Here is a 21,101-nt window from a genome sequence, read left to right on the forward strand (position 1 = left end):
ATACTTCAAAACCAAACATCAAACCATTAAGCTATAGTTTAAACTCAAGAATAACTACATACTAAAATAGTTCAGCGACTATATTTACACTTAAAGAGATCCCAGAAAATAAAAAAACCAGGCTTTTCAGTCTGCCCTTTTCTGGTCTTTCTGTATTTTCAATTTTCCCTTCAAAGCAAGTCTTTCCTTGAATGAAATGATTGAAAACAGTGGCACCATCAAGGCTTACACCAAGCTAATCCACCAATGAAGAGTGCATCAATATCTAGGTTCTCATTTCTGAAGAATGACACAGTGATCAGTTCTATGTGATTAGCAGGTTAATTAATACACTTTATTGGAAATGAATTTTGGATAAATATGCATATATTTCTGGTAATCTACAAAATACAGCAAGAGGAAAAAAAAGCACACTTTCCTGTAAAACATTTCATTTTTCATGATACGTTACTATAGTCAGAAAGGAAACTGATAGGATACACATTAAAGATACTTCTTTATTGTGCTAACATCCTTTAAAGCCACCGCAGCAATGCTCACCTTCCTTGTATCTTGAGATCAATTTCATACTCATCTTAGATATACTCCTTCTGCAAGAACAGTATCTAGCTGGCATATTTTTTAAATGTTTGCTAGGACTTTAGTTTAAAGGACACATTCTCAAAGGGTTTGGCCTTGCTTCTTAAAACCAGCAGAGAAATCCCTACTCAGCTCTGTCATCTGGCTGAATTAAATAAAGAAACTTTCATAAGTTTCTAAAACAGCCTAGTACACAAAGACTAAAAGGGAAGGATCCGAATGTTTAAATTACTTAGGAAGGGTTATCAAAACATTAATCTCATTTTATTGGACTAACATTTAGCTAATACTTGGAAACTTTAAGGAAAATGAAAAACCGTCATCATCATAAACATAAAACCAAGTACACTGAACAACCATATTTTTCCATATTTCTTACTTACAAAGCACTACGTGATACAATACCTTTTTAAACAACAACAAAAAAACCCCAAAACCAAACCAAACCAAACCAAAAAACCCCCACCAAAAATGCCAACAACAGTCTATAAACAGCAATTGGTGAAGAGGAATTTGTAGCTGCTAGGACACTTCTTAAATGATAATGCTTAAATGATATTACTTATTAGTAGGCTTCAGGGTAAAGGAAATAATAGCTATGTACTTCTGATCCATGATGCACTATAGTACTAGATGAGAATCTCTCCTGATCTGGAAAACTCAGAAAAATATTAACAGCAGGCAGATGGCTAGTTAAATTTTATTGGTTGTGCTGCAGTACTTTGTAAGAAGTGAAGAAAAAACCATTCTCTAATTTCAAGAACGGAATAGCATGAATCAGGGCAGTGAAGGCGAATCAGTCATGAACAAGAAGCTGAAAAACAGCCCTTCCACAACAGGAAAGTTGTACAGAAGATAAGTTAAAATATTACCTAAACGAAAGGCAGCAGAATTTACTCTCATCACTAGATTAATTGGTACAATGATGTAATAAATTATTTATGAACCTTGCAGCAGTACAAACAATAATCAGCACAAAATCAAATTGAACAAATAGCTCAAGAGTATTAGTTTTCATAGAAACATAGAATGGTTTGGGTTGGAAGAGACTAAGGGATTACATATAGGAAGATTAATTACAGAAATTTTATTTCATAAGGAATACACTGCAGGAAAAAAAATCAAAAAAGGCAAATATTCTGACAGTATAATTAGGGATAGGGATTCAAGCTCACACACAGTTCAATACTTGCCGAGAATCACAAACTTGAAAAACAGCTAGTCTTCATTTTTATCTAACTATGCCTCTTGCAAAGGAAAATAATATGAAGAAAGTAATTTTCCCCAAGCATATTCTAAAGGCAGACATTTCCAGCAGATGTTAGCATACAACGTTTGTTTTGGTTTTGTTTTTTTATTATTTCTTCAATAAAGTAGGTGTCTTCATGATATTTCTTGCTTAAGTATGTGAAAAAGATTTTGTCAGAAGACATCTGAAAGAATAAACCCAGAAAAGTTATGCTTTTCATCTGTAAAATGTTTACTTCAAAGCAAATTTTCTTCAAATGCAAGCATAACTATTTTGTACAGTTCACTTTCTAGGCCATTTTAGCCATTGTCCCCATCCCCAAATCCACAAATTCTTCAGGAAGATATTAAACATTTATTTTCTATATGGGCAATAATTTGTTGTCTCACTTTTGCTGAAGTGGTAGATGTTGCCACGTGGTATGATTACTCTGAATTAATGAGATCTGACTGCTATCATATGTCTGAATTCCAGAGATTTCCTTCACAGACTGATGGCTGGAAATCACATACATCCATCTTAATGTCAAATGATAATGCTAGCAAGCAGGCAGGTGTAAAGAAATTGGAATGAAAGCTTGTGTTAGTCTTACTGAGATCTGCCTAGTTCAAAAGTTGTAAAGGTTTATTTAACCTGGAGAAAAAGTTGCATTGTCTTCACCTGTTTTTTTTGAACACATAAAGTATAATGGCTGTATTTAGTAGCCACAGGAATGAGACATTATAAACATTCTATACATACATACAATAGCACCTTCCAGTGGCTCCAAAAGCAAAACATACTGACTCACACTACATGAGCACACATACATGCAAAACTACAGTTGTACACATAAGCCATGCAGCCCTTAACTGTGGACAGCTAAAGAGTGGAATATACAAATGCCGGGGAGCACACAACAACACTAGAGCACCAAATACAAAATGAAGAACAGTATATCAGATTTTAAATTAGTCTACAAATTCTCTTGGGCAGAGCAGATTTAGCTATGCAAACAGTGAGAACTTCTTGTACGTTATTAAGGACAATATATAAATTGGTGTTTTTTCACTTCAAAGTAATATGGGATTGACAAACAACTTTGGAAAAAATCATGGTTAACCATATAAAATCGCAAATTAATCTTCTATCATTGAGAAACTCCTGGAAATATAGAATAGATATCACTGTTGCACATAGGACTTGAGGGAATACTAAGTAAGTTCACCCATGACACCAAACTAAATTTGGTAAAAAAATCTCTCCCTCCTGTTAGATTAACAGTTAGCGAAATTTATGATAACAGAACAAGCCAAGGAAGCAAACTCATTTAGCAAAAACTCTCAACTCAGTATTAACTAACGGTTTTGTCCTGCAATTAGCTTTTTTCATTATGGCAGCAGTTCAACAAAAAGTCCTCCAAGTCTTTAAAAGAAGTACCTGCACGGACAAGAATAAGACAAACTCACAGAGTTCTACTGACAATTTATATTCTCACCAGGTCCTGTAAATGCAGTTACTTCATTACAAACACATACAATACATGGTTCCGTATTTATATATAAGAAAAAAAATAAATCTACTTATGTTAATTTAAACTTCAGGCCACTGTACTTAAGTGTCTAAGTTAGAATTCAATATACACTGATAATGAACACTTTCTACTTACATCTTTATTCTATCCATGCAAAGAACAGCATTCATCAGCAAATATTCAGTGTGCAAAATTCGACCTTTCATACTGGAACCTCTATGAGATGAAGAGATCAAAGCTAGTTTTTCATCACAATACTGCTGGCACAACTAACTTTGGTTTTAAGTTAACCACAATATCTCAAATGACCCCCAAAAAATCATCATGCTTGACCAATTTAATTCTTTTTTCAACAAGGTTACCCACCAAGTTGATCAAAGGAAGCCTGCCGATGTGATATTTTTGGATTTCAGTAAAGCCTTTGACACTGTCTCTCGCAGAGTCCTCCTGGACAAGATGTCCAGCATACAGCTGGATAAACAATGCAGTGGGTGAACAACCTGCTGACAGGCCAGGCTCAATGGGGTTATGATGTTGGGCTGGCAACCATTCACTAGCAGGGTTCTGCAGGGATCCATTTTGGGGCTTATACTCTTCAATGTCTTCATAAATGGCTTGGACATAGGACTTGAGGGAATACTAAGTAAGTTCACCAATGACACAAAATTGAGAGGAGCTTGTTGACACTCTGGAGGGCAGAGAGGCCCTGCAGAGGGATCTGAACAAACTGGAGAACTGGGCAATCCCCAACCACATGAAGTTTAACAAGGGCAAGTGCCAGATTTTGCACCTGGGACATGGGCAACCCTGGCTGTACATACAGACTGGGGAATGAGATGCTGGAGAGCAGCTCTGCGGAGAGGGATCTGGGGGTTCTGGTCCATGGCAATTTGAATACGAGCCAACAGCGTGTCCTGGCAGCCAAGAGGGCCAACCGTGTCCTGGGGTGCATCAAGCACAGCATTGACAGCCAGTTGAGGGAGGTGATAGTCCCACTCTGCACTGGTGTGGCCTCACCTGGAGCACTGTGTACAGTTTTGGGCACCACAGGATAAAAAGGATATAAAGCTACCAGAGAGTGTCCAGAAGAGGGCTACAAAGTTGGTAAAGGGTTTGGAGGGGAAGCCATATGAGGAGTGGCTAAAGTCACTTGGTTTGTCCAGCCTGGAGGAGACTGACAGGAAACCTCATCGCAGCCTATAGCTTCCTCACAAGGGGAAGAGGAAGGATAGGCACCGATCTCTTCTCTCTGGTGACCAATGACAGAACCAGAGGAAATGGCAGGAAGATGTGCCAGGGGAGGTTAACATTGGACATTAGGAAAAGGTTCTTCACCTAGAGGGTAGTGGAGCTACCCGGGGAGGTAGTCACAGCTTCAAGCCTGTCAGTAGTCAAGAAGAGACTGGACAGTGGTCTCAGACACATGGTATGAACTGTGGGGTTGTCATATACAGGGACAGGAGTTGGACTCAATGATCCTTGTGGGTCCCTTCCAACTTGAGACATTCTGTATTTTTATATTTTGTTGTATTGAAGAAGATATCTGAGTTGGGGCAACTCCTGAATTTAAAATGTTAATTGACTCCAAATCAAGCTAAAAAAACCCAACACACTTTTTTTTAAAAAAAACCCACAAAAAGTTGTTTTCACTAAATGTTGGTTGCATCAAAAACTAAAAATCAACGATGCCAAGATTCCATCCTTTATGGAGAATGCATATATTCAGACAAGTTTATCCTCCTCTCTGCAAGGCATTAGATTATGCAGTTATCTTAAAATACTGGAATAAATAGATGCACCTACAGTTTAGATGTGTTTTAATGAGCTCTAGTTATAACTCTAGTTATAAAAACGAAACTGTGGCTTTCACCAGATTACTTAATATTTTGAGAAATGACTTTATCTATGGTCTAAGTTATTCTCAGAATTTCCTGTGATTTCTTTTCCCCATTCACCTCCAGTCACCTTGTTTTCCTCAATGTACCTTTAGTAAAAGACAAGACAAAGAACTATCTGTTCTTTGTACAACTGTTCTTTTTACATCTGTAATGTAAATGAAATTAAACCAAAACTTTTTTTGCTTGTAAGGTCTTTGCTCTTATGTAGGAAGTCACTGAAAGGTCTGTCAAAATCTTATAAACATTATTTCAATCTAATTAAATGGCACAACATACCAGAAAAGTCTTCTGAAAAACTTTCCACTGCAGCAATGTAACTTAGCTACTCAGTTATCTCTGTATTGACCAGCACTCATGGCAACGCTTCGCTAAATTATGGTTCTTGCTTTCCTCACTCTAAAAGCTAGATATTTAACCCTTAAAATAATGCATCCCATCACAGCACAGGAAAGACCCCAGCTGGAGTACTACATCTACCTCTAGAGTCCTCAGTACAAGAAAGACATGGACCTGTTGGAGCGAGTCCAGAGGAGGGCCACAGAAATAATCAGAGGGATGGAACATCTCTGTTATGAGGAAAGGCTGAGAGAGTTGGGGTTTTTCAGCCTGGAGAAGACTCTGGAGGGACCTTATTGCAGCCTTCCAGTACTTAAAGGTGGCTTATAAAAAAGATAGAGACAAACTTTTTTGCAGGGCCTATTGTGATAGGACATGAGATAATGGTTTTAAACTAAAGGAGGGTAGATTCTGACTAGATGTAAAGCTGCCCAGGGAGGTTGTCTCCTTCTCTGGAGATAATCAAAACCCGTCTGGACACATTCCTGTGCGAACTGCTCTAGGTGTACCTGCTTTAGCAGGTGGGTTGGACTAGATGATCTCCAGAGGTCCCTTCCAACCCTAACCATTCTGTGATTCTGTGAAGAATTTTTTTTTTTTTTTACGATGAAGGTGGTGAAACACTGGAACAGGTTGCCCAGAGAGGTTATAGATGCCCCCACCTCTGGAAGCATTCAAGGCCAGATTGGATGGGGCTCTGAGTAACCTGATCTAGTTGAAGATGTCCCTGCTCGCTGCAGGGGAGGTTGGACTAGATGAGCTTTAAAGGCCCTTTCCAATCCGAATTATTCTACAATTCCCTTTGAAGTTTCATAAAGTTTACTTGAATTTTCCATTACAGAGGAGACTGGCTTTTCTATGCAAATGTTATACACCATTAGTACTAAGTGTTTAAAGGAATGTAATATGTTAACTATGAAGTCTTATCTTTACAGTATAAAACCTGGTCAATGCAAAAGACTAAAAGCAAGAAAATTAATACTTTTTCATGTTAATTTAATAAATTACATATTTTAATTGTCCATCTGACAGTAACTATTTACTCCTCTATACAGAAAAACAATCCCAAGTACATAACAATTATCTATGTTGTCAAAACATGCAGTCTTCACTGAATTTAACACAAGGCAAGTCGCATTGGATTCTCTATGTTGGCTTTCAAGGTCTCGAGAAACTTTGAAGCCAATTCATCATCTACCACCCGACCATCACTTGAAAGAGTCACTGTCATCAGTTGATGCTGTTTAAGTTTCTCATTCCCTTCTTCATCTTCCACAATCTTGAGTTCTGTTCTTGCTCGGCCCACAGCTAGGATGCAGGCCTGTGGAGGGTTTATGACTGCAGTGAAATCGTTGATGCCAAACATGCCCAGATTGGAGATACTAAATGAAAGAGAAAAGAGTTATCAGTTATATCAGAAATTATATATTTCCTAGAATAAATAATCTATATTCAATGACTACTATGACCTAATTCTCTCTCAAGGCTGAACCAAGTACCTTTAAAATAGATCTGAACTGGCTTTCACCTGGGCACATTCAGAATCACAAGGGTTTGGGATTTTTGCAATTACAACTAAGGCACCTTTTAAAAAGTCCCATTTCTTTACATTAATATATCCTTGCATTGCACATACTAAAGGCAGAAAGTAGGACACAGAAGTGATACCTTCAAATAAACTTTTCCTGTCCCTGTTCCAAGCCTAATATATTTTCGACTGCACTTCACAACTTTAAGTTACAATGGCTGCTGACAACCATGTGATACAATTTGGGTACCACTCAGACACAGGGAAGACTCATCACACCTCTCTCCCTTTAACATGTTAGTCTGTGTCACCAACTGGGAAGTGGTATATTAGGAAAGGCTTGGACTCTTTTGTGACAGATTGTCTACAGAGAAAGCTGGCCCACCATCTCCTCTTTTTTTTATAGTTACTACAAAAAGTAGAAAAAAAGATTAATCTGTACAGAATTGTAGAATAATAAGGGTTAGAAGGGACCTCTAAAGCTCATCTAGTCCAACCTCCCCTGCAATGAGCAGGGACATCATCAACTAGATCAGTTTGCTCAGAGCCCTGACCCAGGTGCAGGCCTTGTTGAACTTCACGAGGTTCGCACAGGCCCATTTCTCAAGCTTGTCCAGGTCCCTCTGGATGTCATCCCATCCCTCAGGTGTGTAAACTGCACCACTCAGCTTGGTGTCATCTGCAAACTTACTGAGGGTGCACTCAATCCTACTATGTAAATTATCAAGTTATTAAACAGTACTGGTCCCAATACACATCTCTGAGGGACATCACTTGTCACTGGTGTCCATGCAGACATCGAGCCATTGACCACTACCCTCTGGATGTGACCATCTAGCCAATTCCTCATCCACTGAACAGTCCAACCATTAAACCCATATCTCTCCCATTTAGAGAGAAGGATGTTGTGAGGCTTTATAGAAGTCCAGACAGACACCATTCATAGCTCTTCCCTTGTCCACTGATGTAGTCACTCCATCATAGAAGGCTGCTAGGTTGGTCAGGCAGGACTTACCCTTGGTGAAGCTGTGCTGGCTGTCTCACATCACCTCCCTTTCTTCCATGTGTCTTAGCATAGCTTATAGGAGAATCTGTTCCACAGTCTTGTCAGGCACAGAGGTGAGGCTGATAGGTCAGTAGTTTCTGGGGCCCTCCTTTCTACTCCTTTTTAAAAATGGGTGAAATGTTTCTCTTTTTCCAGCCACTGGGAACTTCACCTGAGTGTCATGACTTTTCATATATCATTGAGAGTGGCTTGGCAACTACATCAGCCAATTCGCTCAGGACTCTGGGATACATCTTTTCAAGTCCCATAGACTTACATATGTTCAGGTTCCTCAAGTGATCGCAAACCGCATCTCTTACAGTGAGAGAGACTTTGCTCCCCCAATTCCTGTCTTGCAGTTTATCCACTCGAGAGGCGTGGTAAGAGAGGCTGCCAGTGAAGACTGAGGCAAAAAAAGTTGAGTACCTCAGCCTTCTCCTTGTCCATTGTTACCAGTTTGCCAGTCTTGCTCATCGGTAGAGTATGCTTCCTTTGACTTTCCTTTTGTGAAAGAAGCCTTTCTTGTTATTCTCGTATCCCATGCCAAGTTCAGCTCCAGCTGGGCCTTGGCCTTCCTGACCCCATCTCTGCACAAGTGGGCAGTGTCCCTATACTTTTCCCAAGTTACCTGTCCCTGCTTCCACTGCCTGTGCATTTCGTTCTTGCCCTTTATTTTGACCAGCAGGTCTTGACTGAGCCATGACAACCTCTTGCCTTCCTTACCCGATTTCTCACACCTGGGGATTGAGAGCTCTTGTGCTCTATGGAAAGTGTCCTTAAAGATCTGCCAGCTCCATTCTGCTCCCTTGTCCCCGAGGGCAGTTTCCCAGGGGGTCCTATTGACTAACTCCTTAAAGAGCTCGAAGTTTGCTTTCCTAAAATTTGGTGTCCTGACTTTACTCAGGTCCAGTATCACAGCCCCTCTGGTAGGGCTGTCTGTTGCCTGGCTTAGGAAGTTATCTTCAATGCGCTCCAGGAGTCTCCTGAATTGCCTGCAGCTTGCTGTGCTACTTTCTCAGCAGATGTCAGGATGGTTGAAGTGCCCCAGTAGGACAAAAGCTTGCAAGCCAATGACCCCTGTAGCTGGAGTAAGAAGGCTTCATCAATACACTTCCCTTGATCTGCCAGTCTGCATTAGATACCAAGTGCAAAGTTCCCTTTGTTGCCTTGGTCTCTAATTCTTACCCATGAGCTTTCCAACCTGCATGTGGCTATTCTTCAGAAACAGCTCTTGGCACTCCTGATGTAGAGGACAAGCTCTCCACCCTTCCTTTCTCACGTGTCCCTTCTGAGCAGCCTGTAGTCATTGATAGCCACAGTCCAGTCATGGGATTTGTCCCACCAAGTTTCAGTAATGGCAACTAGGTCATAGCTTTCTAGCAGCACAGTGGCTCCTCCTGTTTGTTGCGCATGCAGCATGCATTGGTGCATAGGCACTTCAGCTGGGCTGACAGCCATGTCCCGGCATGTTCCCACAGCATTCCCCTGGAGAAACTGGCTGCTCATGGCTTGGATGGGCATACTCTTTGCCGGATAAAAAACTGGCTGGATGGCCAGTCCCAAAGACTTGTGGTGAATGGAGTGAAATCCGGTTGGTGGCCGGTCACGAGTGGTGTTCCCCAGGGTTCAATATTGAGGCCAGTTCTGTTCAATATCTTTATCAATGATCTGGATGAGGGGATTGAGTGCACCCTCAGTAAGTTTGCAGGTGACACCAGGCTGGGTGGGAGTGTTGATCTGCTTGAGGGTAGGAAGGCTCTACAGGGGGATCTGGACAGGCTGGATCGATGGGCTGAGGCCAATTGCATGAGGTTCAACAAGGCCAAGTGCTGGGTCCTGCACTTGGGTCACAACAACCCCATGCAACGCTACAGGCTTGTGGAAGAGTGCCTGAAAGCTACCTGGTGGAAAAGGACGCAGGGGTGTTGGCTGACAGCTGGCTAAATATGAGCCAGTAGTGTGCCCACGTGGCCAAAAAGGCCAACAGCGTCCTGGCTTGTATCAGGAATAGTGTGGCCAGCACGACTAAGGAAGTGATTGTCCTCCTGTACTTGGCAATGGTGAGGCCACACCTCAAATAGTGTGTTTAGTTTTGGGTCGCTCACTACAAGAAAAACATTGAGATATTGGAGAGAGTTCAGAGAAGGGCAATGAAGGTAGTGAAGGGTCTAGAAAATAAGTCTTATGAGGAGCAGCTGAGGGAACTAGGGTTGTTTAGCCTGGAGAAAAGGAGACTCAGGGGAGATGATATCACTCTCTCCAACTATCTGAAAGGAGGCTGTAGCATGGAGGATGTTGGTCTATTCTCCCAAGTAGGAAGTGATAGGATGAGAAGAAATGGCCTCGAGTTATACCAGGGGAAGTTTAGACTGTAAATTTCAAAAAATTTCTTCACGGAAAGGTCAAGCTGCCCATGGAAGGTTTGAGTGACCATCCCTGGAGGTGTTTAAAAGATGTGTAAATGAGGTTCTTAGGGACATGGTTTAGTGCCATAGTTAGGTTAATGGTTTGAATCTATGATCTTGAGGGTCTCTTCCAACCAAAATGATTCTATGTCACCTTCTTACTGGTGTTTCCCTGTTTGCTCCTGTTACCTCAGGAGCCGCTGACTCATCTCTTTAAGACTTCGAGTGTGCTCCAATGCAACCAGCATGTCTCAGAGTAACAGGCTGAGGGCCCTCACTAGCATCCCATCCCTCTAACCTTGGTGTGTCATGCGCAAGCTTGATATTATCCTCCTTGATGTCTAGTTTAGGCTCTGTCAATGAGCCCCACAACCTTATGAGCAAAGATCCTCTTTTCCCTTTGAGAAAGGTGAATCCCAACCAACACCAGCAAGCCTGATGCCATGTAAGGCCATCCAATTATTGAAAACCCCAAAACTGTGGTGGTGATAAGAGCACAGAACCATGTATTAATAGATCAGGTCCATCTGTTTCTTCCAGTGTCACTGCCCAAACTGGAAGGAGAGAGGAAAAAATAACCCGTGGTCCAGATTCCCTTACCAACCCTCCCAAGGTCCTGAAGTCTATTTTGATCACCCTTGGACTACAGGTCGCTGCTTCTTTGCCACCCACATAGAAAAACAGTAACGGGTAATAGTGCAAGGGCCATACAAGGCTAGAAAGTTTCCTCATGATGTCCTTAACCCCGGTCCCAGCTTATTGGACCCTGTGCTCTCCTCAGAAGGGAGTTGCCTACAACTGTAACCCATCTTTTGTTCCTCATGGAGGTGGTCACGATATGGGGGGTAGGCCTTTCTGACCTTGGCAACACCTCCTGTGTAGACGGACCATCAACCTCCGCATCCATTGACTGGCATTCCATACCCAGAGCCTCATACCTGTTGTACAGAGGCACCTGGGAAGCCAAGGAAGGGTGTTCGCCTGCCATCCTGAGCATGGACCTGACTCCATTCACTCCTTTCCTTTAACCTACTGTCTTCAGCCTGGTGAGGGGAGGATACAGGATCCCCCCCCCTTTTTTTTTTTTCTTTTTTTTTTCTTTTCTTTTCTTTTCTTTTTTCTGATGGCTGTTCCTGTTTCTGTCTCAGAAACTGTCACAGTTCTATGTTTTTTCTGCTGAAAGGCTTAGATACTTTTTTTGACCACTCCTCCAGCATGAGGGCCACATACGCCAGACAGTTGCAACCCACATGTTAATACACATTACAGCAATGTTTCTGCAGAAGTCTGTATTATTACTCTCATGACAAATTATCTATTCTAGAATATATGATTAAAATATGCAGATTTAGCTTTTCAAAAATTGACAAAGAAGTGAGCTGAGCTAAATTTTATATAACAAAAATGTTGCTTGATGATAACCATGTCACAAAATAGAATACATTACAAGTTTTAGAAACTTGGGAAGTACAAAAAGTTGATTGAGAAATTAATTGTGCAACTGTGCCACTACATTTATGTTAGTTTTACACATGCCACTTATTTCTCATTGCTGAGTTCACTCACTCTTTTTGTAGAGTATGTTTTATAGAAAAAAATATTTACTAAATATATGTTACTATTTAAAATCGATCTAATCAGTTTTTAATATTTCAGTTAAAAGTAACTATAAGAGTTAACTTCACAACTTTGAAACTTTTTTTCCCCTCTAGAGATATTCCACTGAAGAATGAATTGAAGACAAACTGGACATCACTGTCTGCTGTGACACTTCTGCCAAACAACTCCTTTTAATATATTTAAACTATTATCAATGGGTTTTCCTAACTACAGAGTGCAATTTAAAAACCAACCAAACAAAAACCCCGAAATAAACAAACACCCCCCCACAACAATAAGAACAACAACAAAAACACACACACAAAACCAACAACCCAATGACAAAATTCCTCTGCAATTGGGAAAAATTAGGTACAAAAATAGAAGTCAGATCAGTCTCAGTATGAAAAACACAAATTTCACACCAGGTTCAGATGAAATAAACCTATGTCAAAATAATTGTTTCACCCTGATACAGGACACAGCGGAGGTACAGCCCTCAGAATCATCATATGGAGTTTCATGCTAAATAGAGCAAGATTTTAAAAGGCAATGTATTAACATACAGAGGAATAGTGGAGGGTAAAACAGTTCCGAATGCACACTGCACATACTAAATGCTGTTAAAGAGTTCTACCTAAAAGATCCTCCCTGGTACTCTTCCGGTAACAGTTTTCCATCTCTTGCTTTCTTTGCTAAAGCCTAAGGAAAATGAAAAAAGAAAAAGGAGAGAGGAAAGAAATTTAAGTGTTGTAATAGACTAATTCTTTTTACTTCAGTATGACATTATAATTACCATCTAGCCATTAAAAAGTCATCTGCTTATGGATTTAGAGAAGCACCTCGGCAACACTGTGCTTGTAGCTACAATGATCTGGCAAACAGATATGGACATAAAACTTTATTTTCCCAACTATATTGACTGTACAATAGAAGCTGTTCTCTCACCTTACAAACCTTGACCCACTTTTCCCAGTGGAACCACCATTTTCCCTGGTGTTTTTAGATGACAAAAATATCTAGCATAACACTGATGAGACAAATTCACGGCATTATTCTTAAAATATTTGTTTAAAGAATCTGCCATGTATGACTTCAGAATCTTCTAGCAGATTGAGAGAATGTATTTCTTACAGCTATGCATTCAACTACCTTAGAGACCATGCTTTCTGTGACCTCCATTTCATTTGTGAGACTTTTCTACTTCTAAATATACACAGAAGAAACTGTCCACAAAGTCTTTGTTCAAAATACAGCCCAAGAAACTCATACTGTGTTCTAAGATAAGATCACAGAGAAAAAGAACCTTATCCCCACCTAGGATGTCTGTAGTTCAGAGGTCTCCTTAGATAGAAGAAGTGGGTATCATGATGAATATCTTTTACAGTAGTTGTCACGTAAGGAAGAAAGGATTGTGTGGACCTCAAGAGAAATGGCACTCATTAGTAGGTCAAGAGCCAGTTATTCAGCCACCAACCCATTCCTAACACCCTGTGAGTACCCAAAGGAAAAGGTGGTGACTGGAAACATGTCAGAGGACTCCTCCATTAGTAGCAACGTTTTCAAAATGACAGCAGAGAATGAAGTGGGAATATATGCACGACAGATGATTTATCATATTCATACAGAATACATTTAGTGTTTTTGGCTTGTATAATATTTTTTCTGAAGGTGGAAAAGCACATGGAAAATGTCATGTTATGACAAGTGCAGCATTATGACATTTTAAGACAAAAAAGCACAGTCAGGGAAATAGACTCAGATCTGCGTCTGGGAAGGCTGATAAAACCATCAAGGTCTGTTTATTTTTTTCCTTCTGGTAAAAATAATAAAACTGATTATAGTTTCCAATAATTTAATTATGTTAGGTAAATTATGGTGGAAGTGAATAAATAAAAAAATCTACATTAACATAACATTTAAAAAGTGATATATCACATTTGTGAAACTTTATTGGAGCAGATTATTCCATGAAGCCTTGCTGTTTTCTAGGAATTTTCCAATCACTTTTTAGGAATTCTGCTACTGTTTTCTAGGATTTTTCCTGGTTCTTTCTATCAATTGACCTTTAAAAAAAAAAAAAAAAAAATCTATCTGTCTATCTATCTATATTTTCTAGATCGCTTTCCAGGAAATGCCTGTTCTGCTCTCCAGGGATTTTCTACATGTATTCTATGAATATCCTGTCACTCAATTCAATATACCAAGAGGTAATTTCTATGAAACCTCACCCCTGCCTTTAAGGACCAGAGTAAATAACCGGAAACGATGATTGACTTCTTTTTGTTTGCTTGTGGGTGGAGGTAAGTCATTACAAGATAAACTTCCACACTGATAATGAGTTGATTAGTAGTTATAGTTGTGACATGGATTAATTCCTTTTCATGTTGTAAATCTAACTCTGTTGGTCATGGTAAACAACTGTCCTCCCTTCATACATTTCTAAACATTTTCAAGGCAATGGTTCTGAAAGGCCACTGTAGTTTAAGAACTGCAATAACTTCAGCTTAAAGATAAACACCAAGAAGTTTGAGAGTCTCACTCTAATGAATCACCCACTAAATAATTCAAGATTATGCCAAGTTTTGCAAAACTTTGACACCCTTATTATGAATTTAAAAGTTAAAAGGATATACTAGATTTTATTTTAGGCTTTTATTCATATCTGAATAATTAGTGAGCCATAGACAACAGCCATGGAAACAGCATGCATATGTGCAATTGAATGATGAAAATACAGTGCTAGGATGCTCATGACCTAGAAAGAAGTTAAAATAAACATGCAGCAGAAAGGGACATATAAGCAATCTACACAAAGAATGCACCTGCCAAACTACAGGAAGACTGGTAGAGAAACAGCTGAAGTTTCAGTTTGTGCCTCCCACATGTGCATGTCAGGCACATATTTATTTCAATAATTCAATGAAGAAGTTGAAAAACAAAATTATGTTGGTGTAGACACCTGCAGTCTACCTGACCAAATGACTTTCATATTGAGTAGTGTGACCTATGTTACATGCATTCCATTTGAAATGAAATAGGAATGCTTACTTATCATAGCCTTCGTAAACATAATGCAAGCATACATTCCCATCATGGGAACTTTAGGACACAGTAGTTTATAGTAAGAGAGGTTTGTAATACTGCATCACAGTATCACATGTATAGAGATGATAATGAAAGCACAACCTGTACTTCACTTCTCATAATTCTTTTCTTCTTGTCCTTCTATCACTAATCACAGAATAACGTAACAACCTCAGCTGACCTTCCTCCTTGGCTGGCTATTGCATCAGTGAAAGGACTTCCTTTCACAACACATTAAACATGAAGTAAGCAATATGGACTAGAAATATCTTAAAACCATCCAATTATTAATGTTTTGTGGCACGACACTTAATGCCTTTTTCTGCTACAACTTTGTTGTTTGCTAACCTCTTCCAACAGAGACTATTAGGATTTCTGTATTTTTTGGCAAAAGACAAAAATTTACAAAGTGCAGCTTGTGTCTATTTTCGGGACAGTTTTATGCCCTAGCAGCTACTTCCATGCATTCCTCAGATACTGTAGGCCTTCGATTAGCACTCATTAAATTACAAAAAAATGCTTGTGTTGGGGCATTTCATCGTTTATTGTATTTTTGCCTGCCATGAAATACTATTTCTGTGGTTGGCAACAACTGCCACAGATTCAAGTCACTAACTCGCACCTGGTCTACGCAAAATAATGCTCATTAATCTGAGGAATTTAATGTTACCTGTCAGGTGACAGTCTCAATTGAACCGCATTAAAAAAAAAGCAAACAGAAATACGTGCCATAAACTAACTGTAAAGAGAGTAACACAAGCAGCTACAAGCAAATTTCTGGGAAAGGAGGAAAAAAACATCCCAAGAAAACAAAATCTCAAACCTGAAGACTGGAAATACTAAAGAAATTAATATTATCTAGCTTTCTCATGAGGATTAAAGAAATATGATTATGTCAAATTGCAGAAGTCTGTACATGTTTATTTCTTCTAGCCAGTATTCAACTAAATAACATGATGACTAAGTCGTTGTTAACTAAAAATGAAAAAAGTAGCAAAATTAATAATAATTTTGAAGTCTAAGGAATGCTGAAACTGCTTTAGAACCATTTTGAAACTGTTATTACTGATGTGTATCTGGGTCATGCTATGTTTTCTGCTACACAAGAGATACACAGCTACTCTATTCCTCAGCCTACTGGACATTTAAGACCTACCTTTGCAGAGGCGGCAATTTCCTTTATTCCTTTGGCAGCAACATCTTTTATGATTGGTGTAATGAGACCTCGGTCTGTTGCCACAGCAATAGAAATGTCAATGGATTTCAGCTGCCTGCAGACTTCGCCATTGCAGATTACATTCACATCTGGCATTTGCTAGGAGACAGTAAAAAAAGAGAGCTGTTAAAAGAATAATGGTGCAATCAATTATCAAGGAAAATCCTTTAAAACACATGGCTACATACAGGCATTCACCAAATTAATTCGTGAATCACAGAGTTCTGTCTATAAATGAAGGCAAAAGAAAAGGTCACATCTGTCATCAGAAATGCCGTGAGCAAGAAAAAAATAATACCATTGTGAATGTCTAAGAATAGATGTACATGATTAGCTTGCATTTATCTTATTTTATTTAAGCGCCTGGAAAAAGAAAATAACAAAAGCCTACAAATTTCTTCAGGAGTCATTGATACCACTTTACGGATGCCCAGCATGCAAAGACACAAAGCAGTGTCATTTCTCCCTCAAAATAAAGCACAGGATACTGACTTAAGAAGCATGGAAATAGACACCCTACTATACTCATGTGTTGTTTTCCATTTGTGTCAAGCCTGACTCCCAACAAAGGAAGCTACAAATAGAGTATCCTGCAGGTACACTCATGGTTATTCAGATGAAGTTCTCCTAAAATGCATCAGTGGCTTTGTGTGTGGACTTAATTAAAACGGAGATAATGTTTACTTTTCAATGAGGCTTTTGAGTTTACCATATTAAGCCGAAACACCCCACACATAAAAAAATAAACAAAAAAACCCCAAACCAACCAACCAACCTACCCCCACCCCCCCAACAACCAAAAACCACAACATATAGATGAAGTCTCAGGTAACTGGTCATAAATACTGTCAAGGTACTATTTCCAATAAATCCAAGATTGGTATTTAGTGAACTCAATGAAATTAAGAGTTAGAAAATTGACTTCATATTGGAGAGCGTATTCCAGAAGAAACTATGAGAGGGATACATTATCTCTACATAAACTAATTCCACTATCTATCTAACTATACTAACTCCTCTATCTATCTCCACTCCTAGAAGAAGAGGTGTAACAGTACTCTCAGTTCCTACTTTTCAACACCAGAATGTATAGGGAAAAAAAAAAAAAAAAGAAAAAATGGTACTATTCCTCTTTGCAAGTTAAATAAACTTCAGGAAAGTCACACCGTACACACAGTTGTAATGTGCCTCCGAATGGGTATTGTGCAAGTATGACTCTATATAAGGTATCCAAAGAAGATGGTAGGGACAAGGAGTTTCTCCTATCAAGCTCAATATGATTAGAATAGTCTTAATTTTGATGTAAACCAGACAGTATTATTTCTTCCATCATTTCCACAACGAAAGACACTTTATTTTTAAAGGATGGCTGCTATAAGACCTGTTGTTACTAAGCCCAACTACTTGTGGATATCAGCCTGGAAAGCTTTAATTTCTTCCTCCAGCCTTACTCCTTCTTCCTTGTTTCAGAAAGCTGCCAGAATTGTTCTAATGGGCTATAATCCGGTGAGCCCACTGGCACATTCACAGACATCTGGCTGTCAAATTGCAAGACCAAGCAGTATCTTAAGGTGTTTGCCAATGAATTACAAACTGTCAAACTAGCCACTGTCTGTTCATTCAAGTTAGAAGAGCATGTCTTGCGTTGTTCAGGAAGAAAATATTAACAAAATATGATTTGGAGAGTGCCCAGAAAAGAGCCAACAAAGCCACCTTGAATTTAAACTTGCAAATGTGTTCACACCACTGAATTTTGGGGTGGGGAGTAACAGGTGGAAGTATTTTCCTGAAACACTGACAGAAAGTAGTTGAGACATGAGCTTGATCATGAACATATTTCTTGGTATACTGAGTTAAACCTTTCTTTTTTTAATGTATTATTTTAATAGTAAAACAAATGCTAGCATAGATTTGTAACAAAGCAATAAGACAGGACAGAATAGTTTAAAGACTACTTCTGTATAAACACAATACTAACATCCCATTAAAAACAATCAAATAAAACACCAGAAAACAAAACACCTCAATTTCTTCAAACCCAATGCACAAGAACTCCAGCTTCTCAGAATCAGACCTGGAACACCAACTCATCTATAATCAAAGATGCTGTATGCATTATCATTTACTCTGTTTATCTCCTGAATTTCCTTTAAGAAAGCTAAAAATGACATGCTACTAATGACTTTCTTATGTTCACAACATAGATCTATCTAATCCTTAAGTTCAAGATTCAAATTCTGTATTATAAGTGTCAGCTAAAATTACGAGGAAAAAGAATATAAACTAATCACAGACTAAATATTATTATTTGTATATCAGAAAAAGAAATCGTATTTGCAGGATTCATTGGTTAAGTCATCTTGTGATGGCAGATAAAGCAGCAATTTAATAAAACCACAAACAGCTGCAAAAGCCTTTTACTATATAAGCAGAAGTAATAAGAAGTACACTGAAATGCTTGCATTCAAGTCATTCTTTCACATATAGACAAACCGTAAGCTAGGATTACATCCCATTATCTTTCTTGACTGATCTTTGTTTGTGTAGAAGAGAAAAAACACAAAACCTAATCTTTCATTCCTCTCTCTGTCTGTCTCTTGTTCCTCTCACCTGCTCTCTGTTGCAGAGATTTGTTATTCCATGCTCGCAGTTCACAGTAATTTTGGGATGTCACCCACTTCCTCATGTAATGTTGCATTAGGCCACAAAAAGAAGCTTCTTGTTATGTTCACATGTAACAAACGCATAGCAATCACTTTTAGCTCCTCATTCTGTTTCTGGTATAGAATAACTTAGGAAGTTTTTTCCAACCTATTCGATGTCCAGAATTTCTCCCAGGCACTTGCTTATGAAACTGCTTAGAATCCTGTCTATTTCCTGTAAAAATCTATAGCTCTTGCAATTATACATAAATATTTAGATCATGTTTGGCTAGAAATTTCTCAATAGCTCCATAACTTGAATGTAACTTCATGCTTCAGCTTTTGAATAAATTAAAATAATTGAAATAATCCTTGCAAATGAGAAGAATGGTTCTTACTCTCTTTCTGATTATTTTATATTGTTGTGAGGTAATGCCACTAGTCTGGATCTTTGTTCTGCTTTATCTTGTCCATTTGTAGCTTTTAAAACCCACTGCTCAAGTGATGCAGTTATATCAGAAAAGTTTAGCTCTTCTAGGCATTTACCATCTAGGTAGGTGTGAACACTCTGCAACCAAGAAAGCACAGGTAACAAATCCACAGCAATACCAAACTGCTTCAAAATCTGAATTCATTCATTGTCACACATGAGTATATTTGCCCTGATGACGAGGGCAAACTCCACAGGATCAAGCTGATCCTGGTCTGAGGATCAAGCGTATGTCCTCCTTAATTACCTTTCTACATGCGCGAGATCTTTTCCAGGTGTTAGTGATCACTAAAAGACACTGTTTCTTCCTGAACCTTAAAAATACTGGCCTTCAGGCTGGTCAGAGCTCCCACCTATGACTTATTTTAAAAATAAGTGCAAACCCAATTTAACCCAAAAATGCTCCACATCTAAGTGAAAAACATAATAGTATTTTCTTTTCACAAGTGTGGAAACAAATTTAATTTCACATTATGTTTTACAAATAATTATATTTGAGATACTCTGGACTAAGGAGAGACAGTTCCAAAGTGCGGGAGTTCTCCTAAAGAAGGATTTCTGAAACCTTTCAGTTTCAAAAAATTAAGTGGCACGGGGAGTGTTTTCCAAGCAGAGAAATTGACACAAATCGGAAGACAATGTACAGGATACGGTTCTATCCAGAGAACAGGCAAATAGCTTATGGAGATGGTGAAACCTCTGTAGTTTGGTGTAGAATAAGTAGATCCTAATGAAATTTAAGATCTTAACTTCAGGATGTATTGCAATTGTTTAACTTTTACATTGATAAAGGGAACAATGACAATTCTTAGCAATGAGTAAAGACTGGTTGCCTGAAGAATTTTTAATTCAAAGTAGAGGTCACTGAATATGCCATCAGAATACACCTAAGGTAAAACACAAGACTGGTATAAGACTTGGACAAACATTTGTTTATAACTGTAAGAGAAACTAAGATGCACCAGCAAAGAATAGAAGACATGTTGCCAATTGCTTTAGTCTGCTGACAAAGCATCTACCACTATCAGCAGATGGTAACTGTAGTAAGTGGATCTTTACAAAGAAGCTCTCATTTTCACAGTCCACAGCATAGCCAGTGTAGAAAATTTTTCCTGGAAAGCTTAAAAACCAGCTAACAATAAGTGATAAAGGATTACAAACTTTGCTATGATCACATTCATATCTCCATATAGGCTCACAAAATATTTCTCTTGTCTCCTTGGAAGTTTACTATAAAATGTATTTTTCTTAAGCCAATTATTCACTTACCTTCAGAGTAACAGCAGTTGCCTTGATAACAAAATCATTTACAGACACTTTAATGTCATCTGCAAAAAGAAAAAAGAAGACAACAATCATCGCTCATGAGATTTGTTTATCAGCACTTATGTGATGACGAGATTCCAGTGATTCAGCAGATTTGCTTCTCTGAAACACTGCCAGAAAGTAACTCATCTTCAAACTACAATCATAAAAGCAAGAAAACTTGATTCTCCCTATTGGGACAAAAGGAG

General features: G+C 38.7%; 1 protein-coding gene across 2 annotated transcripts in view; it reads right to left on the reverse strand.

Moving 5' to 3' along the window:
- Positions 1–267: 267 nt before the first annotated feature.
- Positions 268–21,101, reverse strand: part of PDHX (pyruvate dehydrogenase complex component X) — a 73,056-nt gene continuing 52,222 nt past the window's right edge. The window contains exons 8-12 of one of the 2 annotated variants that reach the window (XM_065635201.1): positions 20,857–20,915; positions 16,396–16,554; positions 12,790–12,854; positions 3,477–3,557; positions 268–2,012 (exon numbers count right to left, since the gene is read on the reverse strand). In XM_065635201.1, the coding sequence (XP_065491273.1) occupies positions 1,979–2,012; positions 3,477–3,557; positions 12,790–12,854; positions 16,396–16,554; positions 20,857–20,915 (398 nt within the window). In that variant the 3' untranslated portion in view covers positions 268–1,978. Of the gene's footprint in view, positions 2,013–3,476; positions 3,558–6,570; positions 6,958–12,789; positions 12,855–16,395; positions 16,555–20,856; positions 20,916–21,101 lie in introns of those variants that run through there. The other variant, XM_065635200.1, reaches the window with a different exon arrangement.

Source organism: Caloenas nicobarica, chromosome 5 (assembly GCF_036013445.1).
Source record: "Caloenas nicobarica isolate bCalNic1 chromosome 5, bCalNic1.hap1, whole genome shotgun sequence".
Lineage (NCBI taxonomy): Eukaryota > Metazoa > Chordata > Aves > Columbiformes > Columbidae > Caloenas > Caloenas nicobarica.